The sequence below is a fragment of the Aristolochia californica genome, unplaced genomic scaffold (assembly GCF_029961685.1).
Source record: "Aristolochia californica isolate CCGP_79_NKW_82.1479 unplaced genomic scaffold, dmAriCali1.0.hap1 SCAF_9, whole genome shotgun sequence".
In the NCBI taxonomy this organism is placed as follows: domain Eukaryota; kingdom Viridiplantae; phylum Streptophyta; class Magnoliopsida; order Piperales; family Aristolochiaceae; genus Aristolochia; species Aristolochia californica.
The window spans coordinates 1,095,660-1,120,775 of record NW_027182290.1 but is presented as its reverse complement, the minus strand read 5'-3'; the positions used below and the strand labels follow the sequence as shown (position 1 = coordinate 1,120,775).

The window sequence follows — 25,116 nt, the reverse complement described above, 5'->3', positions numbered from 1 at the left end:
CCAGCTTTTCTCGTCTACAAAACAAAGAGCTTGAATCACTCTTCCAATCTGTAAACAAACTGAAATGTCTGCATACATCAATTCTCTGCCGTAAATATACCAATTAAAAAATTGTGATAGCCAAGCAGCAACATTGTTTCTAATACTCTCGATAAAAAAAAGGTAAATTTTGTAAGATTTCGAGTATAAAAGCTTTGAACCATGCAAATGCTTCAACTGTTTGGGGGTGTTCGTCTTCCCACCCAGCCTCATGACACAATCGAAGAGCAGCTATTTGACACTCACTCCAGCCATTCACTATGAAAAAAAGGTTTTGTTTCTCCCTTCATTATGGTAAACTCGTCTTCCATCAAAGAAATACACAGTATAGGAGGTCATGAAATATCTCATAAGCATCTAGCTACAAGTTGACAAAGAATCACTTTGAGGCAGATACCTTGTATGTAATGTAGGCTTCAGACCACCGCCTGGTTACATAGGCAAGCCACCATCCAAAATGGTCAGCTGCCCAGAGATCTTTGCCTTGCAGGTCGGACACATGAAGCCGACCGAGTCAGATTGATTCTCAAGGTTGACACCTTCATGTTTAAATTCTACTCTACACCAAACACAAATGGTTGTAAGCTGCTGTGGTTCCACCATCTTTCGTATATCTGCCTCCCATTCAAATGGTACGGATGAATCAAGATCTTGTCCCAACTCAGTCCCACATGCCAAATCCAACGTCGGTCCGGGAAGAGGGTTTGAATCCTGTCCAGCCTCGAAACCAAATTTTGATGGCCCTATGTCTTCCAACCTCAGTTCTTCAAAACCTGACATGCTATCTAGCCTTTGGCCAACACCTGCGAATTCATCTCGACCCTGAAACATGAAGAGATCAAAATAGACAAAAAATAATTAGGAAATAAATTAACATTTAGGGGACATCTCATCTTCTACAAGGAAAGGTGACATGATATTGGATATGTTATCTTTTCCAATTTTTCAGAAGTGTGACAAAGAAACTAGCAGAAAATTAAAAGATAAGAGCAACTACACTTTTTTTTTTTTGGGGGGGGGGTAGTTGCTGGCTCTTTCTTAGGTAGGGAAACCATTTCCTAAAACCCATTTAGGGAGCCTAAACAGGCTTCTTCTAAGATTTTACAAGAAACAAGTAGACTCTAGCAACAAATGTTTCAAACATTTAATGGAAACTTCACCAGTAACTTATCCAAAAGTTCAAAAAATTCATATATTTTTACATAAAACTTAAAAATGAAATATTCCAAGTATTTGATTTGAACAAGTTGTTTAATCAAGGGTGCGTGTGTGTACTCTTCTAGGTTATAATTGATAAGAATCTTTTGTAAATGACTTCTTTAAATCATTCCATAAAGTATATATAACCTTTATTTGGTAGCAAAGTATCTGGCTCTTGTTCTTTGGTTTTTTCTTTGTTGGCGCTACACAAATACAGTAACACACAATAACAGTACCCTTATGCCCAGTGAGACTTGAATCTAAGACCTTATCCTATTAAACCCTTCTATGAGGCTACGGTGCCAAAGACTGGAATCACATATTCTATTCATTTTAGTTTACCAAAATTCTATAATTGGATTCTCTTTCATTTCCTTGAACATTTCACGGAAGTTACTTACATGTCCTGTGAGTTTGTAAATTACTGTTTCCTCTTGACTCTTTCCACCATTTCCCAATTCCTTTTTCTATTTCATTCCCCATTTCTTGTAACTAGGGTAATGTTGCTACAAAAGTTTTTCAGATTGTTTCTTTAAAAGGAAAATTTTCAGATTTAAACTCTAGTAGAATTTCTTATAGAATTTTTCAAAAAATGTGCCTCACACTGGAAGTAAGCAACAGATCCCTTTGCGAGAACATCAAAGGAAAAAATAAAAAAATAAAAGAGTCCAAAGTTACCAGCGAATTGCCTACTGGAGCATTACCTTGTTCTGTACCAGATCAACTGTCGGAAAGCAATCAGCATGTTGCACCAGAGGAGTTGCACCATCAGCCACTACATCCTTCAGTAAATTTTCACCATCAACACCTCCAATTACTTCTGCAACAGTAACCTTTGCTTTCTCCAATCCAGTAAAGCTGCTTCCCAAACCAAGTCCAATCTCGATACTATCTCCTGCTGTTTCACCCAGAAAGGGTTTCTCTAAATTGTCAACAGAAGGATCCACGAAATTTTGAGTCTCAACACTACCTAATTGATCAGTATCAGGAAAACTAGTCAAACAGCTTCCTAAAAAGCTTCCCACCACACTCCCAGACTTTCCTACTTCATCGAATATATTTTCAGGCTCCCCTGCTTCATCAGAAACATTGTTAATTTTTTCCATTTCATCCAGCACATTCTCAGATTCTTCTGTTTCATCAAGCAGATTCCCGGCTATTTCTGTTTCCTCCACCATATTCTCAGATTTTTCTGTTTCCTCAAGCACATTTCCAGTTTTTTCTGTTTCATCCAGTATCATCCCACATTCATCTGCCTCATTAATCACATGTCCAGATTTGTTGGTCCCATCAGACACTAACTCTTTGGTAAAGTGTTTGCACTCTTGTGTGTCAGTAACCTCACCTTGGTGTTTCTGCGGAATGCTGTATCCTTCAATACCATTACTTTCATAAAATGATTCATGTACATTTGTTGTCTTATTATATGGTGAAGCAGTATCAACATTCAAGGGGTCAGGGTCCACTATCCTTGGACTATTGCTCATCCCTGATTTATCTCCTGCAAGCTCATGACATATTTCCTCTTTAGTAGGTATTGTAGTCAGATCACTCAATAATGGATTAGGGTCCACGTCCATGGCATTTGTCAATAGCTCAACATTGTCTCCGTAGTTGCTTCCAGTCATCTCATGATTGTTGTCCTTATTGGCATTCAAGTTCGGTTTGAGATCTTCATCCATCATATTATTGCTGCTCTTGACAGAATTACTGAACTTTTCTTCACTCAAGGCATGACCAGTTTCCTCTTTAGATGTAGGGAAAGAAGCAGCCTCAGTTGAAGATGGATCTGGGTCCATGTCCATGGCATTAATGCTAGTTTCAACACATTTGTTTTGTAATACTTCAATAGAAGTTTCAAATGATGAATGCTTTGCACTCTTATCGACATTGTTATCAACGGTATCTTGTTTACTGTGATTGGTAACAACATTGACAGGATTGGTAATAGAAGCACCTGGTACAGAAATAGAATTATTTTGGTTAAAAACATTTACAGGTGTTCCTATTGCAGGGACCATCTGAGGGACAACCATTGGCGGCATTACAGCCAAGACAGATGGGTTAATACTAGTTTGAACGATTATCTCATCAGGTATCTCTTCAAGACTCTTCCCATAATTCCTCACATGAATCCCTACATGACCATTGTATCGACGTCTCTCCTCAAAAATCTTATGACAAAATTGGCACTCATACTTCCCACCATTCATAATAACCCCATCGCCAACAGATTTACCAAGCCTTGTCCTTTTTGCATTCCTCTGGTGCACTAATAACAAATGTTGTACGTATGAATCCTTGTCACCAAATGTTAGGTTGCATTTCCGGCATTCGAGAAGGTTTCGGAGCTGAGCTTTAGCCGGATTCTCTACTCTAAATAGGACAACCTGCTGGCCAGGGTTGGTAGCAATCGAAGAAATAGGAACAGCTGCATAACAAATGGGGACTTCTCTTGTGATACCGTCCTTCTGGGCAGGATCCATGGGTGCCTGCTATATATCCATAGCAATAATGATGAGAGCAATATAAACTGGATCTGATGAACTTGACAATTATGTATTGACTTACATTATCAGCAGCCACATTAGGAGCAACACCTGAGCTCTCATTAATACGACAGGAAATGGCTTGTTTGTCATCTTGTAGCCTGACGAAAGGATGCAAATACGAAGCCACGTCTTTGCATGAGGCAAACTGTTGTCCATATGGGCTATTGGCAGCAAGTGAAAACACAAAAGAAGCAGGCAAAGATTAGGTAGATAGTAACCATTATGAGGAAGCCATCATGAGAATGAATGCTCCAATGGAAGTTCTACGGATCCCTAATTGAAAATTTATGAAGTTCCCAAACAACCACAACCAATTCGCATCAGAAACTCATATATTAAGAAAGAACAATAAATGTTAGCAGTGAGACTAGTAGCATAGTTGCACAAGCAAAGTTAAACATTCAATTTGTCACAGCATAAACACTTTTGTTACGATGACTTAAACTTGTCTAGGCACCACTTTAGTTTGATCTAGGCCTTGGCTTTAATGTTTTTTTTTAAATATAAATATATGCAAAAAAAAATTTTGAAAAGACATTGGCTTTAATGTTAAAATTGCAAACTCCTTAACTTACCACATAAATATGCCATCATTCATATTTCACTCTTCCTCAGGTTCCACTGGGAAGTATAAGAATCCAATATCATTGCGCACATTATATTTCAGACTCCTTCAAATTCCTTTAGAAGGAAATTCAATTTTATTCACCCACTCAAGGCATACGATTTGCAACCATCGCACATTGGGTACAAACTGACTTATAATTATTGGTAAAACAACCACCAACATTAACTTTGAGTCATCTTTTACCATTCAGCTTTTCTTCAAAAACAAATGCTCAAACTTGCTCGGAGGTTGGTATAATTAAAGGGTTCCTAACTTTGCAAAAATCGTCAACTTAACATCTTCCCTGAAGGCCAGTTAGCAATTGTAGTTTAGACAAGTACCAAGTCAGCACAAGCTAGCTGATGTTTCATCTCAGCTGTATAAATGAGATGAGACTATGACCAACTGTGTTTTTCAGATTTAGTCTAAAAGGATGCTAAGAGGAATTGGCATATAAGCCTCTAAAAAAGCAAAAGAGTAATCTGAACTGATAGGGAACATGAATGATTTGCATCAGTGCATAATAATTTTTTTGTTAAATTGAGTCCAAGGTCCATCCCAAAATGACTAGCCAACTTAGGAAGCCTTTTTCCCAACAAATAAACTCAAGATCTTTGTACTCACTAATCCATATGGGACTATTCCTTAACACCTACTCACGTGTAGGCCATCTTTTGTGGCTAAACAAGTGGATAATTTAGTTGTAGGTCCTCTTTTGTGGTTATACAAGTGGATGATTTAGGTGTAGGCCTTCTTTTGTAGCTCTACAAGTGGATAATTTAGGTGTAGGCCCACAAATGAGTACCTGCTCTGATACCATGTTAAGTTAGGTCCAAGACCTATTCCAAAATGACTAGCCAACTTAGGAAGCCTTTTTTCCAACGAATAAACTCAAGATCTTGTACTCATTAATCCATTTGGGACTATTCTTTAACATTTTTCATTGTAGCTACTGCCACAAGTAAATTTTCCGCTTCCTGGTAAACAGCGAGATACTAGCCCTCACTACAAAATCCTCAAGTAATGTGAGCATGTAATATAATTTTTTTATAGCATTGAAACAGAGGAATTCATTAAGAAGATTTTACTGGAGAACAGAAGATACATGAGGTGGAGATAATCAATAAGATGAGACAAAACAAAACACAAAATTAAAAAAGGTTGCAAAAGAAAATACATAAAATCACTCAACACCAACCCCGGACAAGGAGTCGGCCATGCCACTTTCAAAATGTGGATCCTAGTGATGCAAAGCAGTTTATATGTGTCTTCAATCTCATCAAATCATCAAGAAATGCTCCAAAGGTCCTTCTCAGACACCTAGTGGATGATGACAACCAAACACCATCAAGTGGAGAGAGACATGGCCAGCAAGAATCTTGAGACCTGTAGTAAGGCCCTCAACACAGATTCCATAGTTTCACATTGTGGAAAGGAGGTAGACAACACAAGGCAAATATTATCCGTAGAATCTCTAATGACACCAGCACCTCCATCAGGTGTGGTGTTTCCTCTAAAGCAGCCAATAGAACTTAGCTTAACGCAAACATTAGGAGGGGACCACTCTGCAGGTTTATCATTAGTGTAATTGGAAGAATTAATTATTGATCTCCAATTTCTTCAGATAGTAGCCCTAGGGATTTGTCCAACTTCGAGAGATTTCATAGCCAATTGCTGACTTCTTACAAACAACTTTTTTTTCATTTTTTCTCTCTAAATGCCAAAAACCAAGAGATTTTTTCAGGCACACCTCAAGGAACCACAGAAGGTTGCACAAACAAAACAGGCAGAGACAAGGAGAGGCATGGCGAATGGATAGGTAATGCATCGCTTGATTTTAGATTTGACCTGCTACTATTGTATGGGTGTCAATAAACAATATAATGTGCTTGAATAGTCAATAATTCATTTTATCTTCAAAAAGTATATATAATATGCTTGAGAATCACAGAATATAAACAATCATCATCCTAGCAGCCTTATCTCAACTATGTTGGGCTTAGGTGCAAAATGCGATCACTGCAGACATATTAGTTTTTCTAGGAATAATTCCTAAACTTTCAAAGAACAATGAGAGCACCACCAATATAAGATCCTTCATTAACCACTGCAAAGTGGAGAAAGAGTTTCCTAAAACTGTTAGAGATTGTTTAGCTAAGGAAGGTGTATCTTGCCTTCAATTTGCTGTAGGCAATGCCTTTCCTGCTTGTACTGTTCTCCTCCTCACTGTCTCTTAGATTAAGTTATCTTTGTTGTATTCTTTATTCATAAATTAAAATTTAATTATCAATTCCAGAATAGAAAAAGGGTATTTTCACTACTAAGCACTAGTAAGAGAAAAAGATGGGTTTTGTGATATTCTGTTTCTTTGCATTACTTTTTCTCTTATTTGTTGGTCACTCACTTAAATAAGAGAAATCATGTCCTGCTTCTAATAATCATGTTGAGTCGGATGGTAGAAAGTTTGGACTGGAGAGTGCTTCACCTTTAAAACAATAAATAATTGGATGAAAAGAACTTACTAACAGAAATGAACACGCATATAGTTCAAATAAGAATCTAACATCAAGTTCTTAACAGTGACCGGTAAAAGTCAACAAATATATGTACCCCCTATTTTCAGGGAAATGACTATGAAGATAGAAATCTTATTTTTTCACTTGCATCAATCCAAAAAGAAGTAAGTCGAAACGCAAGTAGCAAATAGAGAGAGAAAGAGGAACCCAATACCTTACAAATCGACGGCAATATAACCAGACGCGACCTTCCTTCCTTTTCAGCCCCAGCAAAACTTTCCACCCTCTCGGTAAATCGTCCCCAAACTCCTCCGCGTCGACAATCTTCCTTTTCTTCCTCCTACTTCCCCACGCGCCGTTCAAACTCCTCAAGAATTCGAGCAATTCCGCTTCCGTCGCCAGCCCGCTAGTTCTACGTCGCAACTCTTCCCCAAAAAAATCCTTGTTGTTCTCCAAAGCAGCCAAATCAACCACTACTCCCCTTCTGTTATAAATCTCGACATTTCCAGGTTCAACAGCATTACTAGCAGTGACGTTTTGCGCGCCATCATAGACAACCATTGCCGTACTAGTACTAGCACCTATACTTCCGTTCACATTCAACGGCTGCTTGGTGTGGGCACTATCGGACCCACCGGCGACGGACCCAGGATTATGGCGGACGAAGAGGTCCCGCAGGAACTGAACTATACGCTTGTTTTCGTTCTTTTCGGTATCTTGGGCAGGATCGGAGGGAATGGCGGTAGCAGGCTCGGGAAGAAGGCGTCGGCGACGTCGGGCGACGGGAGAGGAGTCGGAGGGACGAGGGGCGAGGCGGAGACGCGAGTAGGTCTGCTTGCGACTTCCGGCGCTTTCATTAAAGACGGAACGGTCGATTTTGGGTATGACGAGGTCGTCAGTGCGGCGTGGGTCAAAGGCGTCGCATGAGCAGAGGGAGAGTAAGTTGAGCTCCGACTGGGAGAGAAACCGGAGATCGACGACGGGGATAGCTTCGGCGAAAAGGCCGCCGTGGGAATCGACCGTGGTGATCGCCATTCCGGCGAGTGGAAGGGCACGCCCGGGGAGGGGATTACCCGAGTATGAGAGAGGACGAAGAGGGAGGAGTGTTTTCAAGCTTCGGAAGGAACAGAAGGCGTTACGATTTCTGTAAGAGGGGTCCCACTGACACCCCAGCGTTGATCTTGTGCACCCGTGATGTTTAAGATCACGTCCCTCCATCGCGGTGGACGGTGAGATTATGTGGCCCTTTCTGTTCATCTTGCGCGTTCCTAACAAGGTTTTCCGAGCGAGTCTGCCGAGTCTACCCGCTGTTCATAGGATGTTGTGGTTGGCGACTCAATGGCCACCTATTGTTATTGGGCTGGATAAGAGTTTTGTATCGGATCCATTAAGAGCCCACTGTCAAAGTTCATCCGGGCCGTATGGCCCATAGAATCCTGAAATAGTTACCAAGTTTGACTGAAAGGGGAGATGATTAACAACTATAAGCAAAAATGGGTTTAAAAACTGGTAACCGACATGACATTTGATTATTCCAATATAAATATATCTATCACGGTGTTTAGAATGGAAAAAAGGGGAAGAGGAATGACCCTTTTCCCCTTTTTCCACAGGTAAAACAAATGGGATTTTGGAAGGGAATGGGTGAGGACGAAGCTTTGCAGGGAGGGAAGAGAAGAAACTTTTCCTATTCTAAATTCTATTTCCGCCCTCCAACAACGAAAACAGAATTCTAGAACCATGAGAAACTTTGGAGCAGAGAAAATCAGACAGCACAAACCCAACTTCCATGCTCATACCAGCCTGGAGATATTCTAATACTACTACTGTAAGAGCCACCTTTCGTGTTTCATGCAAGCTACCCTATCTGTCTTTGTTTCAAAAAGGACTGAAACATGAGACTGCGGATCGTTTAGACGTCTCCGTCCGAACTTTTTTTAAGCCTATCAATCTCCATGCTGGTCCTGTTTAGCTGTCTTTCTTTTCCCTTTTTCCCTTCTTCTCCAAAAGTCCAAAGATTTTCAGGCTTCCATGGACAACGATAGCAGGAAACCTCGCTTGGATAAAATTAAAAGCTGAATCCCACTTTCTGGTCCCATTCTCAATCAATCAATAAAAGAAGCCGATCTTCTTCATGGACGACTCTTCCTGACATGAAAGGCCCTCAACTGTAGTTGAATCATTTGATCAAACAGTTTAGTCCTTGGCTCGGAATCCCTTCTCATGAAATATGCAAGAGGACGTACGTACTAGTTTTCTGCTTGTCTTTCTCTTTTACTAGGAAGAGAGAGACAAGGGAACCTTCTCTGTACATTCAGGAGTCTCATTCACAGATTTAACTACTATTTTTAATGGTTTCCTCACGGAAAATCTTTTCCGGGAAACAACAACGCCGTAACGGCTTTTATTTCAAAGCAGTAGACACAGACCGGAAAAAAATGGGCAAATCGGTGCTGATCGCCACTAACCGTGGACGATATTAGGCGGTGCAGGAAACAACGTGGGCGCCGTCAGAGCTGACGGCAGATATAAATATGCGTACACCTGCCGTACGTTTCCGACAACGTGAAAGCCGCCGTTTTTCTGGTACTATCCTCATGACATGTGGTAGTAATGATTCAGCCGCCTTTGATCCCTGGACTGATGGTGGGCCTGGCAAGGGTCTTATCCAGGCCGTTGGGACACCATATCGGGAACTTTTACTGGGGCCAAATAAGTAAGAGCCATGAGACGTGAAAGTGACAGCGGAAGACATTTTTTAGGAGAAGAAATGCAGACGTGGCAGTACAATATTTTTTTATTTTAATATACTATTAAAAATATTTATAAATAAATCAAATTATTATTTTTATTACATCTGATGATCATTTTTTAATCATTGTATAATTATGGTAATTGTGACTTGTGACAGTTTTCATCGTTATGTAATAACCTCACAACGCGCGTACGAAGCGCGTCCCCATGTTCACTGACTCTCTCTACCTATTTCTAGGTTCTTCTCTGCTTTCTCACCTCGTCTCTTCCTCCCTCTGCTCCCACGACTCCTTTCCTTTTACCGATAAAAAAGGCCAACAGGTGAAACTCCTCCAACCTCCTTGCTTCTGATTCCAGCCGATAAATCTGGTTCAGCGGTCAATCGCAATTCACGAATGAGAATTCATCTCTGATGCTTGTCGAGGTACGCACCTGATTCATGATGAATTTTTATTTTCTTTTATTTAGGTTGCTTCCTTCTCTCCTTTTATTTTTCTGAAAATCTGCATCATTGTCCCCCGGTTTCGTAAGTTTCTAGCTAGATAGAGAGGATTAAATTTATGAATGTGGTTGGTTTTCAATGATGGAAATATACCTCGACTGGTGGATTCTTTTAAGCTTCTGGGTTTCTCGCGTGAAACAGCTGATAACTGATTGGTTATTGTAGGGATTTTTGCTGTCATAGATCTCCGATGAGATTAGTTTTGGCCGTCAAGACTCAAAATTGTGATTTATGCTTTATGTTCCTCGGTTTGTAAGGCTTCTTTGTGCGACCTGAGAAATCTCGGAGCTCATCTTTTTCATGTGTTGACAACGGTGGGCGTAGGTTCGTGCACGAAAACGGATTCTTCGGTGTTTTTAGTGAGAAGATATTTTACTTCACTCTGGCCGACCCTATAGACAAGGCATCCTCTCGCACCTGGAGGAAGGTGTGGATCCAGCAACTTTTTTCTTCTCTGTCTTCCAGGAAGCTCACGAGCTCGTCCCCTACTCCGGTTTGGCGTCTCTGTCGCAAGTTTAAAGGCTGCCCGATTGATAATGGTTAAGACCATCTGAATCATCTCTCTCGAATGCTCGCTTTCCCGTAGAAGAATCTGTTTGTTTTGGACCTTTAGCGATGTGAAAAATTGGTGACGAGTTTTGGGAATCGAAACTATTGGTAAGGGAATACTGTGCCAGGGGAAAGGCTTCAGATTTTTTAGCGTTTTGAAATGGCGAGGTTTACCTGTTTCACTGCTCTGCTTCGGAAGAAGATGCCCAAGGTGAGAAACGAACTTATATGTCCGATCTTTGCAAATTTTTTTATAGATTTCTTGCTTTTCACTGCTACTCAATCTTTGTTCTGGTGGCGAGGTTTGATCTTTTCTTTGTCTTTGTTCAGAAGGAAGGTCATAAAAAGTTTGACGCGAATAAAGGACATGGAACTTTGAAAGTGAAGCTGGAAAGTGCGATAAACTCCCCAGTGGTGGGTGGTCTGCAAGGATCGTCCTTCAAGGTCTCTGTACCATATGAAATTCAAGGAAAACCCATCTACAAGGTTAAAGTTCTGAGAGAGGAGAGTTCGGTGGCTCCTGAACTATTGGAGGCAACTTACGAAGATGAGGACGAAAATGAATGTGAGGATTCCTTCATGAAAAGAAATTCATCCGACTTAGATCTGCAGGCCCAAAGCGAAGAGTCTCGCCTTTCAGCTGAAAGGACTCATCAGTCCCATGTATCAGATTTCACTCACACCACCAACCAGTTGGAGCAAGAAGGGGCTGAAATGATGCAAAGTGGGCATGTCAGTGATCCAGGTATTGGTAAGGCATCCATTTGGGGATCGCCAAAGTTGATACGCTCCTGCTCCAATGTTGAAACTCGGTGGGTTCTGAAGACAATTGCAGATGAATTGCCACCTTCCAAATCACAGTCTTTTGAAGACTTGGAAATTTTGGCAAGGGGCAATTTAGTTCGAGGAATTCAGGGTAGCCCGGCATCAGTGATGACCTCATGCAGTGCAGATAGAGTGATGTTAAAGAAGCGATCTTCAAGCCAAGTTCTTCCATCAAGAAGCCGGACATTATGGTGGAAGCTCTTTCTCTGGAGCCACAGGAACCTGCACAGACCAGTAAGGAATCAAAGGCAATTATCAGTTAGAAAATCTTCAAATCAGAGAGATGGATATTCTTCAGATACCATGGAACTCGGAACGGCCCTTCTAGCAAAGAAGAGTAAAGCCACAAGATCCCACAAGTTGGAATCACCACATTCTTCATTTGGTGAATCAAAATGCAACAACTGGGATAAGTTTCAGGGAAGCATTTCAGGCTATTGGCCAAGGAATCAGTGGGTAGCCTTCCACTCAGAGTCATCCCCTCTAGCAAGAGTAGATGAGTGGATAAACACTCTTGAAACTCAATTTGCTCTCCCACCAGATGATCATGATGATGGTAGACAAGGAGAGAAAGAAGAGGATATCTTTTACCCGCTTTCACCTAAGAAAACCCCAAGTCACTCAAATCCGACTATACGCTCTAATCTGAATGCTGCAGAAGATATGTTTGAGGCCAATAGTGTCATACAATCTCTGAACTCTTTATCCACTGTGGCTCATATAACTGGAATGGGGCTAAAGGTCATTCCCAACATTTCATCATTCTCGAGTCTCCGAACTGTTAATTTATCAGGCAACTTCATAGGTAACTTGTTGTTTAAAATTATCTATTGTGTTCAGAAATGATATAATAGTCAAATCACTAATTTGTCGTTGCTATCTAAATTGCAGTTTATATCACACCTGGATGTCTTCCAAAGAGTCTCCACACCCTCAACTTAGCTAGGAACAAGATTGCAGCCATTGAGGGTCTCAGAGAATTGACAAGACTACGTGTTCTTGATCTCAGTTATAACCGTATTTCGCGCATAGGTCATGGTAAGCTGCCAGCTCCCTGCAATTGATATGTTCAGTTATGTCTTCCATGATTCAGTGGCTTCATCCAAGGCAGCCATAAAATTGAATAGCAGATTCTCTGCTCTCCGCTACTGTGCTGGACAAAATACATGTGCTTGTCTCTATTTTTCTTACTGCTCCTGCATCTTAAAGTACTTGAGATTGAAATGATATTCTTCTTTGTGCCCTAAAAACTCCAAATTAATGTGACACCCAATCTTGTTACTTTTATCAGGACTATCAAACTGTACAGTGATCAAAGAGCTCTATCTGGCTGGCAACAAGATCAGCGATGTTGAGGGGCTCCACAGGCTCTTGAAGTTGACAGTCTTAGACCTGAGCTTCAACAAGATAACCACAAGGAAAGCTCTAGGCCAGCTTGTTGCAAATTATAACTCCCTCCTGGCTCTCAACCTGGTGGGAAATCGTATCCAAACCAACCTGGGAGATGACCAACTCAGGAAGACGGTGTCAAGTCTTCTACCACAACTGACTTATCTGAACAAACAGCCTATTAAGCCACAGAGAGCCCGAGAGGCAGTTGTGAACAGTGTAGCCAAAGCTGCGCTTGGAAACAGCGTTTGGAATGGTCGAAGAAAGCCGGTAAAACGAGTGACCCAATTGTCCGTTTCAGCTAAAGGAAGGAGCAGCGAAAGAGGTGGACACAGAGCTCGTCACCGGTCAGGAAGCAATCACCATCCTTCAACTTCCACGCAGAGGTGAGAAGCTCTTGGATGAGGGATGTTATATTACCTATGAACGGTTTTACAGGAAATAAGACACACGCAGAGGTGAGAAGCTCTTGGATGAGGGATGTTATATTACCTATGAATGTTATATTACCTATGAAAGCACAGGAACTCAGAATTTGAAGTGGTTATTCCTGAGTTAGACATAACTATTTAGTGGAAGTCGCAGAGCTCAAAGGAACTGCTTGTGAGCTCAACCGTTTTCTGCATTTTCAATGAACCAATGTTTGAAGTGCGTGTGAAATGAATGATTAACTCTATCTTGTGTATAATGGCTTGGCCTGTTAAATGTAATGTGAGGGATGTAGGTGAGAAGGCCAAAAAATTCTAGCCAACAATTTCAAAGGAACTGCTTGTGAGCTCAACCGTTTTCTGCATTTTCAATGGACCAATGTTTGAAGTGCGTCTGAAATGAATGTTTTACTCTATCTTGTGTATAATGGCTTGGCCTGTTAAATGTAATGTGAGGGATGTAGGTGAGAAAGCCAAAAAATTCTTGCCAACAATTTCTCCAAGCATCATCATGTCAAGAGGAATCAGCATATATTTCGATTATTGCTGTTGTTGTTTCAGCCTAGAGAACTGCATCCATCTTTATTCTTGGTATGGCATGGGGCAGGATTATATACTCATTTCCTGGCGTTTTCTCCAAGTTTAAGATTGGGAGGAATATATTCCAGGACACTGAATTTCAATCTTACGGAAGAGCCAGAAATACTTACTGCCATTGGATGTTGATCAGAAATAAATGACCCAACACATTATGATATAAGCATGCCTCGTATCAATAAAAAGGCACGAAAAACACAACAATTAATAAAACAATTTGAATTCATCAAATAATAAGTTTAACATGTCAATTCCGGATTTGAAAAAATGAACACTGATGAAACATACAGGAAGAGCCCAATAAGAGGCATTGAGATGATACAGATCTTTGCAAACCGAAAAAGATTCAAAGGCAGTTTACAGCAGGAACAGCAAAGAAATGGTATTCTTGAATTAATGATTTATAACTCACATGAGCTAGAAGCATGTTCTCAGATCCCGGGTCTCTGTTCGATTCAATTGGAGCAACTTGTTACAGCCCAGGAATCACGAGAGAAGTTCAAAACGAAACTCAGCACTATCGTTATCACTCCTTCAGCTCACCTATAGCATATCTGTATAACTTCTCATTGAAAAGAACTTGCGGGTCCTTTTGCATCAAAATTCCGTCTTCCCCATAAGCATCTTTAAGAAATACAGTCCAATTCATCTCTGTGCCCGCCAAGTAAAACGTCCTGGGCTGCTTCAAAAGCATATGATAAGTATGCTTAGTCAGGCTGAACTCCTCCTTAAACTCTACTATGTGGTGTATTGAAGCCTTCTTCTCCAACGTCAAACTCAAGAACTCGTGCAGAAGCCCAACCCTGTACTTCTCAGCTTCCAAAGTCCACGGCTCCAAATCCGAAGAGTCAGAGTACGGTGAAACAAGCGGAAGGGTATTCAGTAAATTCATCTTCTGTTCGTCTTCAGCGTCCAGATTCAAATACCTTCCACGGCGAACAGGGAATTTAAAGGCTTTCTTCGCTTTATCTTCATCAAGAACAAAAACCTTTTCAAGGGCGCTTACAGCCAATGTGGGATCCCATTTCACCAACTCCAGCACATGTCTCCCGTCAGGGTCAATAACAGTATTCAGATACTGCGGGTAGTTTCTCACACGGTCCCGGAAATCCTCCGGAATGCCGAACAGTTCCCGGCAGTGGTAAATTTTAGCCAAGGGGATTCTTTTCTTCGCAGACATCATCACTAATTTACGCACCGTAGTAACCCTAGCTTCCTCCATCGAGTCCATGATGGCCTTCTCCTCCTCGAGGAGGCTTTCCATCAAATCCGTGAACCCAAACCAAAACTTACCGTCCGTATGCCGGTAAACCTCGAAAAGGGAACGGTGCCGCTCAATCGAGCGGGTGACTTTGCGGCCGCGAGGAAACCCCAGTTCCCGGTAGAGCTTGCCGGCATCGTCGAGGCGGAGGACTTGATCGGGTTGCTTCGAGAGGAAGGATTTGGAGCGGTTCAGGAATCTGAAGAAGGTGTCGCGTTCCACAATCCGCTCGAAGTGAGGGACGAGTTTGGGTTGAGGCTGGACGAGCTTCACTCGGGGGCTTTGAGCCTTCTTCTTGAGCTTTTTCCGCAGTTTACAGGTGATTGGCGGGGAATACAATTTTGAAAAGGGCGAAGAGAAGATTAAGGAAGGAAGTGGCAGCAGCGAAGAAGGATTGGGATTTTGACGAAGAATTGAAGTGATGAGGGCCCTCTGAAGAGGATAAAGTAAGGGTTTTGGTAGGGGTTGCAAGAGAACTTTCCTCCAGAGGAGGCGCGAAGCCATGGATTCTCTCTCCTTCGACTTTCAATCTTAAAAAAAGGATCTTTAATGAACCTTTGGTTATTGTAGACTGCTTTGGGCAGTTGGGCTGGCTAAAGATAGCCCATGTAGATGTCAGGTTTTGTAAAACCAAACCCTGCCCCCACGAGCCTGTGCCGATCAATCCACCAGAAACCAGAACCCTCTCTAACCCCGATCGTGCCGCATCCCCCGTCTCATGACTCCCCATCCTTCCATTTACTTATGGCTCATTCAGTTTTTTAATTATAAAATTAAAGAAATATTTATATTAAAAAATAAAATAAATAAAACTAGAATTTTATACAACAATTCAATCATAAGAATTATCTTTTTTAAAATGTATAAATATATTATTTAAAGTAATAAAAGGTAAGTATATAAATATATTATTTAAAGTGATAAAAAGTAAGTTTGCAACCGGAGTTGAAACTTGTGTGGACTCCAAATTGGCGAGGTTTTTTTGGCTTATTTGGTTCTACCTATGGGTTAAGAGGTGAACCCTATCATAATAGAATTGTTATTATAATAAATAAATAAATTTATAATAAATTTTATCTATTAATTATAAGAAAAAAATTAAAGATTAATGAAATCCAAGACCAGCGACCTAAGGATTACTTAGGAACCCAACTGTACTCATGCTGAAATCAGACGAATAATGCCAAATCGTTTAGTCTTTAGAGTGACCTTAATCCTTATACTTTCAACTCAGATTATATAAATAAAAGTATATTTTAAGATGGGATAAATAGCTCACGAACATGTGTCGAACTGAGGAGTTTACCTGCTTCAATGTCCCTATGGATATTGCCAAGATAGGGTAACCTGCTTCGGACGTAACATGGAGGATTGAGACGGGTGATGGTAGTGAGAGTGACCCAATCATTCACCAGAAAGTAAGTACTCTGTTCTTTCAAGTTCAAAAGGTTCGGTGGGGGTGGGTAGCAGTCAAAATCGACAAGAGTGCCGACAAACCCAACTGGGGGTGTCGAACTAGGACCAGATAATCACGCGCCAGTTTGACCCTGTAATACCATAGATTCCAGTGGTACAACCACTTCACTGACCCGTGATATGAGAATCTGCGATCCCAGTGGTCACGGGATGTCAGCAACAACATGTATGATGAGCTTTTCCCGAAGCACTCAGAGCCCGACATGGAAAAGACAAAACATCAAGATAGCATGTGAAAATATCACCAGCACATTCTTAAAGTTGCTTTGAAGTATGACAAATTCTATTATTGATTCAAGCAGGAGATCAGGCGCGGTTTCGCTTGAGATTAACACAATTTTATAAATAAAATGATGATATAAATGGAACATTATAAGAAACAGAAGAACGACAAAAGAATTCCCTTCAGCTACCTTCTCTAGTATCCAATATACTACAGCTTCATTTCTTCTTATTCAATGATCTTCTCAACAATCTAATAACCTTTTTTCCGTGCTTGTATCCCTATAGTAACATGGAGTGGAAAACTAAAATAAAAATTCCTATATTCCCCTTCCTGCATTTTGCATAATTACAGTGCCGCCTGAGGACACCTTGCGGGTCCACAGGAATTTGTGGTATAATCCACCTGAAATCTCCTTTTTTCCACCTTCCTTTTTGTGTGCTTTCTCTTCAAAAAATCCCAGCTCCTCTTGGAGGAACTTTATCAGAAATACAATTCACATAGTTAATGAATATTATATACCTTGTCAAACTATGGCAAAATCGTGTTTATTGTTGCAGTTTCTTCGTGAAAGGCTTCTGGCAGATCAGCAATCTCTCATCACTATTACTTTCGATCTCGACTACTCGTACCTCCCATCTCAGCTGAGCAGCAAGAGCACGGGCCGTTTCAACGAGAGCAGCTGTGTCCCGAAGTATTACCCAGCCCTGAAAATTTTATATTAACAAGTTTCATATCAGTATGTGTTCATTAAATCGGCTGTAGACAGAACAATAAAAAGAAAAAAATTATTCATCACCATCATTTATCTTGTTTTCTTATGAGCTTTCATAATCATCATTATCATCATTACAGCTTTGCCCAACGATGCAAAACATAGCACATGAACCCTCTTTGTTTTTACCAGGCTACAGGAAGCCTAGTAAAGGAAGCGGGCTATGCCATGTTGAAAGCAGGTGTAAAACTCATGCCAAAAGTTAGAACACAGTGACAGCGACCATCAAAACTAGAAGAGTACACTGATAGAACATAAGACAATGAACTACCTCAGGCCGAAGTATTCGATCCATCTCCAAAAACAAATCAAACATCGAGCACTTGTGGTGCTGACTGAACTGAAGAGTAAGCAGCCCATCAGCATGCAGCAAATCATAAGTTCTTGGATAGGTTGGAAAAGCTTCGCACCTGAACAAGGAATTTAACAGATGTTACCTATGAAATTAGCTTTCGTGTACCTCTGAAGTCTGCACATGGGGACAAGAGGAAGTGAAAAAAAGAATCCACCACAAGTCATAAAAAGCAAATCAAACATCAGAGGAATTAATATGAGTCAAGGTTGGGACTCTAAACAGCTTTTAACATGACTTGAAGATGAAAAACATAAAACCGCCACAAGTTTGTTTGGTATATGCTTCTCTTTACTTTATCCGTGCAAAATTTTAGCAAAACAACATTATTTTTAATTTAAATTAAAAAAAAACATAATGCTAATGGAGTCTAACATAATAGATCTATTTTCCAAGGAAAACTGAAACAACACATAAAAAGCTAAGAATCTTCAAAAAAAGCTTATTGATATGACAAGCAAAATTAAAATAGGGCACAATAAGCCACCAGCATGTAATCATGTTGGAGGAGTTACATACCAGTCGTGTAGAGCGCCAACAAATCCTCTGTCTAGTATCAGGGGAAGGTTGTTTGGACCCAAAGTGGGGACCACATTCATAACCCAAACAAACTTTCCAGCATCTAATAAAGCAGCATTAAAACCACCAAATCGAGAGTTCATATCCATCAAACTTCTGAGCATGTTAAAAGGTGGGGATGGATCTTCATCACCAGGCCTCTTTGGGTGATCCGAGAAAATCAGAGGTGAGAGAAGAGACCAGTAGTTAAGAATCACACTGTTCCAGTTATTAGCATCCTCATCAAACTCTTCCGGATGTACACCTGATTAAGTGAACCAAGTAGGTATTGAATACCAAACAATTCCATGCCAGAACTAAATAAGTAATTAAATAAATAACTGTGTGAGAGTTAGATTGAAGATGGTACCCAATATATTGAGTTCAGTGGAGTTTAACCTAGCCTGAGAAGGCCAGATTTTTCGTTGTTCAATCGGGATCCATCTAGGGCTATCAGTTCCTCCAATGCAGAGTTCAAGAGGCTGATAGTAAGGAGATTCAACATCGTGACCTTTGCTGCATATACCTACTCCAGATTTCCTACAAAAGGTGCATTGACAATAGGGTAAATCATGTGTGCAATGTTCATTGTGTGTTCAAGAAACAATAAGAGGAACTCATACGATCATAGTTCGAAGAAGAGTCAGCTGCCTCACCTAGACGCATAACAGTTTCTTCTGCTAGTTTTTTTCCAGATGACAGTTTCATCTTCTTGTGATAACATATCCCAGCAGAGGTTTGATGCAAAATCACGAATAAATGACCACTTCTTCTGATTTTCCTTATTGCGAACTAGCCTCTGAGTGTTTGTAATAGGAGAAGTCCAAACAAAGTATCCCCCGGGCCTCAAAACTCTATCCACTTCGACTAAATAAATTCCTTCTGTACCAACAAGAGCATCACAAAGTAAATAACCTGCGGATTAGATTCATCATTTGAATGACAGGCTTATGCATGCAGACGGCAAGACACGACAACGATTTGAGGCATGCTGTATCCTGTATAAAAGGCATTACAACCAGAATGGAGGCAACAGTGATTTGATAATGAATGACATTTCAAGGATATATATTGCAGTTTAATTTTTATGAATAGATTGGAGAGGTGGTTAAGGAGGACAACTACAAAAGTAAAAGGAAGTCCACAAATAAAAATCTAAACCATCTAATACAAAATGTGCGAAAGATGCCATCAAGAGAAGAAAAAGAAGTAGTTCAAAGTAATGAACATCTGATAATACAATAATGTTTTATTTGATGTTTGGAACATAAATTTGTAATGAGAGGAAAAAACATTCACACTTTTGTTTGGACGCACGTTATATGAAACATGCTAAGTAGGAACTAACAGCAGTCCTATGTACTTCCCCATCTATACCTGCTCACAGAGGTTAGTGAGATGTGTCTTATTTTGCTTTCTCTGTTTTTAATGTAAAATGAAACGTGCAAAAGAATAGTTACCTTTTTGCTCCCAGTCGATACCACAGCGTGCACAATGCAACATATCAAATGAAAGAGATGGATATGGCAACCGTCTAGATGTGAAAGAACCAATCATAGCAGGAAGGCCTCTTTCAAGAGTCAGTTGAACTTGACTTCCAGAGATCTCATAATTTGCTATGCACATGGTCAACAAATTCTTTGAGAAAAGATGAGCTCCAAAACTACCATAACCACATCCAATGTCCAAGACAGTTCTAACCTGTAATATGGAAATTGAACAAAGATTTCCTTAAATTCGAAGAAAATATTGCTAAAACTTGGTTCTAATCATAGCTAAGCGTAAGTGATTAAGTAACAAGGGAAGTAATATTTTTGTAAAGATTTTTTTCAATTATGAGATATTTTATTAAAGAAGACAAAGAAAACAAACGGGAAGGGAGAGGAAGTGTGGAACCATATGTTTTACAGACACCCCACCCTTGTTTTGGATAGAACGATTGCCTTCTGTTTTATGAATATCCCAGCATTAAACAGACTATCACTTCATTGGTATACACAGGGAGTTAGAAAGGAAGCTACTCATATGGGATGTAAAATGAATAAGCATACAAATATGGAAACAGAGAAAAGGGAGCCTAAGCACAAGGCACAAAATCTTCTCTACCTCTACCTCTTTTGCTCGCTGACATGTTTTACCCATGTGATCATAGTTTAAAGTAACCATTTTTTTTGCCAAAACGAATACTTCCAAAAATTTCTTAAGAAAGCTTAAAGGTGCCAAAAGACCTTTACATAAAGTAGACCCTCACGATATATGTAGTGAGATATTTTGAATAAATTAATTACTTAAAATTAATTTCAGCTGCAATAAAAAAGGCAGAAAATTAGCTCTCATTGAACAAGGTACTCATTCTCAAAAATTCAACTAGTTCATTTCCACTTTGACCCAATGCCACATATATTAAATGAAACAGAACTAATATCCTTCATGGCTTTTGGCCATTCTTCAGAGCCAACAACCTAAAACAATTGGCATACAACAACTTTACTTCAGCAGCCCATAGAGACATCAAGACTCAACAGCAAGAAATAACAACCCCTATTGAAATGACTGCTTGGAAAATAATTCAACATACACAAAAACCGAATTATAACAAAGTTTGATTTAAAAGTCTAGGACCTCCACTGGATAATAGACGCCATGCCTGGATGATAAACTCCATGCACAGGATTCAGGCATTTGGACCTTCAATTACAGAAGGGAGCAGCTTCCGGCATGAATCAGAATGTTAGTACGTCGTGTAAATGAAAAATAAGGCAAGTTTAAAATAGTTTTCCAGTAAATGTCATGATTATTGTGTGTGGACCCATTTGCTTTAGAGATTCAGTCGTCTGCAGAGAAGTGATAATGCCAAAAAGGGAACGCAATTTACTCACTCCCGCCTGGTTGAAATTAGATTCACTTCTCAATCCAATCATTTCCGCTATTTGATGTGCGTAGTCTTCAACTCCATCGACCATAAGAGAGTCCGAACGGAAAGATACTTGATCTTCCTCTAACATCATCATCCTTTAGCCAAATCAAGTAGAAAGATCAGGCAAACAGAAAGGTTAAAGAGTCTTTTTCTCCCTCTTATGCAAAAGCAGAAACAAGTAAAAGAAATTAGTCAGTTACCTCTTAGTCAAGCTACCGGAGGAAAGAACTTCCTGGGCTGTAATTTTCACATTCGAAACCCAAATTACATCTCGTCCAGTTGGCCATCTGAGAGGAACTCTGTAATTTCTTGGTGGAAGAATTAGGCAACCAGGCATAGACCTACCCATGCACTGGCGCTCATGGTCAATATACTCGGGAGAACCAAGATCCCGTCTTTCGGAAATATTGAAGCACGGAACATAGTTCTCATATTCCGCCGGACACAATTCTGCCTCCTTGAACTTGGCAAGACCAAGTGATAGCACTCCAATGTCAGCCAGGTCAGTTATAAGTTGTTCTTGCAGCCTCCTGTAATCCCTAAAGATGTTTCCTCTCGAGGAGCTGGAGATTGTGATTGTCCACCAGAGAGACCATGAAAGAGCCAATATGACAATAACGATCAAACTGAATCTTAGAAGCAAAAGAGCGAAGTTCTGCCGAGCTCTAGAAGCGCCTATACTAGGTGAATCTGAAGCAAAACCATTCTCGGACGAGATAGATTTGGGTAATGAATTGTTCGGGAGGACTAGATTAGCAAGGAAACTCATGGGAGCCGTTTGATCCTGCGAATAACGTATCTTCGTCCCGTCTTCCTTCTCTATTCTATCCTTCATATGAGAACCCAAAGAATCACGACCGCAATCAGTGGTTCGCACTCCAGATACACCCCGATGAAGCGGTCGCGACATTCTCCCACCTAAAAATGCAGAAGGAAAACAGAGAAATTAAACAAAAGTGGCAAATACAAATATAGAACCCAGAACGCGGAAAGCTTAGTTCCCATATCAGTAGCAAAAGAGGTAGTGCAACCTACGATCCGCCCGTAAACTGTTCAAGCCCGATCTATAGACCGCCAACAGCACGACAATGAAACCAACACATGCCTCTCGGCTTCGAGCAATCGATCCGGCCAGATAATCCACCGATTTGTTAGGCGCAGAAACGAGCTCAGGAAAAAGGGTGACGAGACACGACTCCGGAAGAGAATTAACCGAGCAGATAAACCATTTACGTGCTTTATTGGAGACCCACCACTCCAACGTTGCAGAAGAGGAGGGAAGTTCGATTCAATACTAGGACGACGAATAATGAGAACCACGGGGAGAGGCCATCCATAAACAGAAGGCACAATCAACCAGAGGAAACAGGGCTACTCCAGTTGAGTATTAACGGAGGCCGCTTTGGGGCTTACTCCCTTCCAAGATACACCTCAGCGAGGTTCAAGAAAAGAACCGAATCTCGGCGTCTTAAGCTCCGGATTTCTTGACCATCTGCCAAAAGAAATAATGCCGTCACGAGACCAACAACACTGCCGAGTCTCTTTCTATTTCCCTCTCGCTGGTTTTCTCTTTTGTTTCTCACGACGCTGGAGATACGCGTTAAAATATTCCCCTGAATGATAAAAAACAAATAAGAAATTGAATTGATCGAGCAAAAGAAAAGCAGAGTAAATGCTAAATAAATACCTATACCTGTTTTTGGCTAACAAACCAGACTTATTTTCACAGAACTTTCGGGAAAAGATAAGTCCGGGGTACCCAGGAAATAGCTGGCTTTGGGCTCGTCCTGTCACTCCTGTTGAAGCGAGTGACGAATGACGATGCATAAAACTAAACGCGGGCAAGAATTAATATAATATGCATAAAACCAAGATTGCTTATAAATTGAGACTAGCTTTTAAGTTCAAATAAAAAACTAATGAATGCATTCATCGAAGAAGTTGACAACTGATAAGAAGAAAACAACGGAAACTCTCATTAAACGGCTAAAAGTTACACTTATCTTTGACTAGCTTACAAGATCAGGATCCTCGCGAGTAAAATATTTTTTTCCAAATGCTAGACCTAAGTTGGGACCAGTTCTCAAACTATTCACGAGACTGGAGCTCAAATCTTAAAAATCTCGAAATTTGTGACTATAATTGGTGGTCACTACTACGAATTCACTTCTCTAGCTGAATCCTGAAATTCAGAGTACAGACCTTAGACTTCCCTGGACCTTCGTACATATCTCCGGGATGGGAGCTCAAAATACTAAGAAACTGAGGGAGCATTATTATCGGAATCAGAGTAGAAAACACAGGTTTTTTTCTTCTTCTTTTTGGATCCCAGAAACAAGAAGAAAAAAGAGGTGTGAAGTTCGAATGACTTTCCAAGTTATGTCGACAGTCGATTCCAATTGCGTCGGCAACAGGGCATAAGCTTCGCCAAGTTTCTCCGACTTCAGTAACCAATTATCAAGTAAATAACAAAATCTAATCTAGAATATTTCATTCAACTCACGTCAATTTTCATACGAAACAGCAGAGCAATCTCTTAACCTTCCGCATATCTGTACTACAATTCATTAATCTACGATTAATAAAATCAGAAGCCGACGACAGCAAAGAATAGAAGCGCCAAATTCACCGCAATCAACAAACAGAACCGAAGACCTCAAGCACGACGAATAGATCTCAACTTGAAACTCGCCTCCAGAAACATGATAAAAGAAAATTTTCCAACACTGACAACAGCTGAAATTACCTAAGGTCCTCCGCTTCGTACATTCAACTTCTCCAAACTACATTCACAGAGAAATCATCATCAGAACCTGAAAACTAAAATAACCTCCGGATCTACCCAAAGAGCAAAAAAAAAGCATAGCTTCAAGCAAATACCACATCGAATAACGTTATGCAAGCACCACACGGTCGAGCTTGTGATCCCTCCAAACAACAAACCACAAACAGATTTGTGAAATTTCACAGCAGCAGTAATAATATCGATCAACGCTTCCTCGTCCTGTCCATATCAACAAAACCGCGAAACAGACTGCTTTCTTTCTCCTCTGTAGAATCCGCCGATCCACAAACCTTTCTCTATGAATGGATTTCGGATGACAGAACCGCAGCAGCAGAAGACAAAGGACTGTCCACTTTACCTTATATATGTATAGGAGCGAAAAGAACGAGCGAAAGGCGCCAACCGTCAAATATAAAATGAGTGGGTGGTCGCTTTCTTAACTCTTGATTATTAATTATTTAATTCAGTAAAAACACGGTGCAGAGCCCACATTCACGCGGAGTTGATGTCGGTGGACCATCCCGATTCCATTCCTTGCGTCTTACGTATCGACGAAGTGAGCCATTACTGAGACGAAGTAGACAGTGACACGTGTCTTTTTCCAAAAATTTTGAAATTATTAGTTTACAAAAAACAAAGGGCAAGAACGGAATAACCCTTAAATTTTGATACATTATACGAATATGTTCCGCATGTAAAAACCTTTAGTCAAATAAATAGATAATAAAAATATTAAAATTTTGCTATCATGATACCCACCTCAAATTTTGTCACGTCACATTTTGAAAACTATGGAATTAATGGGATGTTC

General features: G+C 40.4%; 4 protein-coding genes across 8 annotated transcripts; 1 reads left to right on the top strand and 3 right to left on the bottom strand.

The window, feature by feature from the left end:
- Positions 1 to 47: 47 nt before the first annotated feature.
- LOC137942126 (uncharacterized) lies at positions 48 to 7,976 on the bottom strand. 2 transcript variants are annotated; one of them, XM_068787812.1, is made up of 4 exons: positions 7,129 to 7,976; positions 3,811 to 3,952; positions 1,944 to 3,734; positions 48 to 861 (listed from the first exon to the last, which is right to left on the bottom strand). In XM_068787812.1, exons 1-4 carry the CDS (start codon positions 7,947 to 7,949, stop codon positions 472 to 474), a joined length of 3,144 nt encoding a protein of 1,047 aa, XP_068643913.1. In that variant the 5' UTR covers positions 7,950 to 7,976; the 3' UTR covers positions 48 to 471. The 2 variants fall into 2 exon arrangements, with proteins under 2 accessions (XP_068643913.1, XP_068643914.1); XM_068787813.1 differs by having other exon boundaries at positions 1,944 to 3,731.
- Positions 7,977 to 9,959: 1,983 nt separating this feature from the next.
- LOC137941373 (uncharacterized) lies at positions 9,960 to 13,877 on the top strand. 2 transcript variants are annotated; one of them, XM_068786751.1, is made up of 5 exons: positions 9,960 to 10,092; positions 10,495 to 10,930; positions 11,050 to 12,349; positions 12,436 to 12,582; positions 12,836 to 13,877. In XM_068786751.1, the coding sequence occupies exons 2-5, from the start codon at positions 10,880 to 10,882 to the stop codon at positions 13,321 to 13,323; spliced, it is 1,986 nt and encodes a 661-aa protein (XP_068642852.1). In that variant the 5' UTR covers positions 9,960 to 10,092; positions 10,495 to 10,879; the 3' UTR covers positions 13,324 to 13,877. The 2 variants fall into 2 exon arrangements, with proteins under 2 accessions (XP_068642852.1, XP_068642851.1); XM_068786750.1 differs by having other exon boundaries at positions 10,336 to 10,930.
- Positions 13,878 to 14,195: 318 nt separating this feature from the next.
- LOC137940121 (protein WHAT'S THIS FACTOR 1 homolog, chloroplastic) lies at positions 14,196 to 15,723 on the bottom strand. Its single transcript, XM_068785051.1, has one exon. It carries the CDS (start codon positions 15,721 to 15,723, stop codon positions 14,485 to 14,487), a length of 1,239 nt encoding a protein of 412 aa, XP_068641152.1. The 3' UTR covers positions 14,196 to 14,484.
- Positions 15,724 to 17,081: 1,358 nt separating this feature from the next.
- On the bottom strand, positions 17,082 to 24,647 carry LOC137941372 (probable pectin methyltransferase QUA2). Of its 3 annotated transcripts, none has more exons than XM_068786748.1 (12): positions 24,401 to 24,647; positions 24,267 to 24,303; positions 23,214 to 23,351; positions 22,552 to 23,133; positions 21,721 to 22,438; positions 21,483 to 21,615; positions 20,064 to 20,304; positions 19,260 to 19,485; positions 18,974 to 19,143; positions 18,565 to 18,868; positions 17,965 to 18,103; positions 17,082 to 17,625 (listed from the first exon to the last, which is right to left on the bottom strand). In XM_068786748.1, the coding sequence occupies exons 5-12, from the start codon at positions 22,428 to 22,430 to the stop codon at positions 17,467 to 17,469; spliced, it is 2,082 nt and encodes a 693-aa protein (XP_068642849.1). In that variant the 5' UTR covers positions 22,431 to 22,438; positions 22,552 to 23,133; positions 23,214 to 23,351; positions 24,267 to 24,303; positions 24,401 to 24,647; the 3' UTR covers positions 17,082 to 17,466. The 3 variants fall into 3 exon arrangements, with proteins under 3 accessions (XP_068642849.1, XP_068642848.1, XP_068642850.1); XM_068786747.1 differs by having other exon boundaries at positions 23,214 to 23,316; XM_068786749.1 differs by lacking the exon at positions 23,214 to 23,351.
- Positions 24,648 to 25,116: the final 469 nt, after the last annotated feature.

What these genes read in the sequence shown, in the direction of transcription:
- LOC137941373 (XM_068786751.1), top strand. Translation starts at nt 10,880, where the DNA reads ATGGCGAGGTTTACCTGTTTCACTGCTCTGCTTCGGAAGAAGATGCCC. An exon ending in TTTATCAGGCAACTTCATAG is followed by an intron (nt 12,350 to 12,435) that starts GTAACTTGTTGT and finishes TCTAAATTGCAG; the next exon opens with TTTATATCACACCTGGATGT. An exon ending in TATTTCGCGCATAGGTCATG is followed by an intron (nt 12,583 to 12,835) that starts GTAAGCTGCCAG and finishes TACTTTTATCAG; the next exon opens with GACTATCAAACTGTACAGTG.
- LOC137942126 (XM_068787812.1), bottom strand. Translation starts at nt 7,949, where the DNA reads ATGGCGATCACCACGGTCGATTCCCACGGCGGCCTTTTCGCCGAAGCT. An exon ending in CTAATGTGGCTGCTGATAAT is followed by an intron (nt 3,735 to 3,810) that starts GTAAGTCAATAC and finishes ATGGATATATAG; the next exon opens with CAGGCACCCATGGATCCTGC. An exon ending in TTGATCTGGTACAGAACAAG is followed by an intron (nt 862 to 1,943) that starts GTAATGCTCCAG and finishes TTCATGTTTCAG; the next exon opens with GGTCGAGATGAATTCGCAGG.
- LOC137941372 (XM_068786748.1), bottom strand. Translation starts at nt 22,430, where the DNA reads ATGTCGCGACCGCTTCATCGGGGTGTATCTGGAGTGCGAACCACTGAT. An exon ending in TATCGACTGGGAGCAAAAAG is followed by an intron (nt 19,486 to 20,063) that starts GTAACTATTCTT and finishes TTGTTGGTACAG; the next exon opens with AAGGAATTTATTTAGTCGAA. An exon ending in AGAAACTGTTATGCGTCTAG is followed by an intron (nt 19,144 to 19,259) that starts GTGAGGCAGCTG and finishes CACCTTTTGTAG; the next exon opens with GAAATCTGGAGTAGGTATAT.
- LOC137940121 (XM_068785051.1), bottom strand. Translation starts at nt 15,723, where the DNA reads ATGGCTTCGCGCCTCCTCTGGAGGAAAGTTCTCTTGCAACCCCTACCA.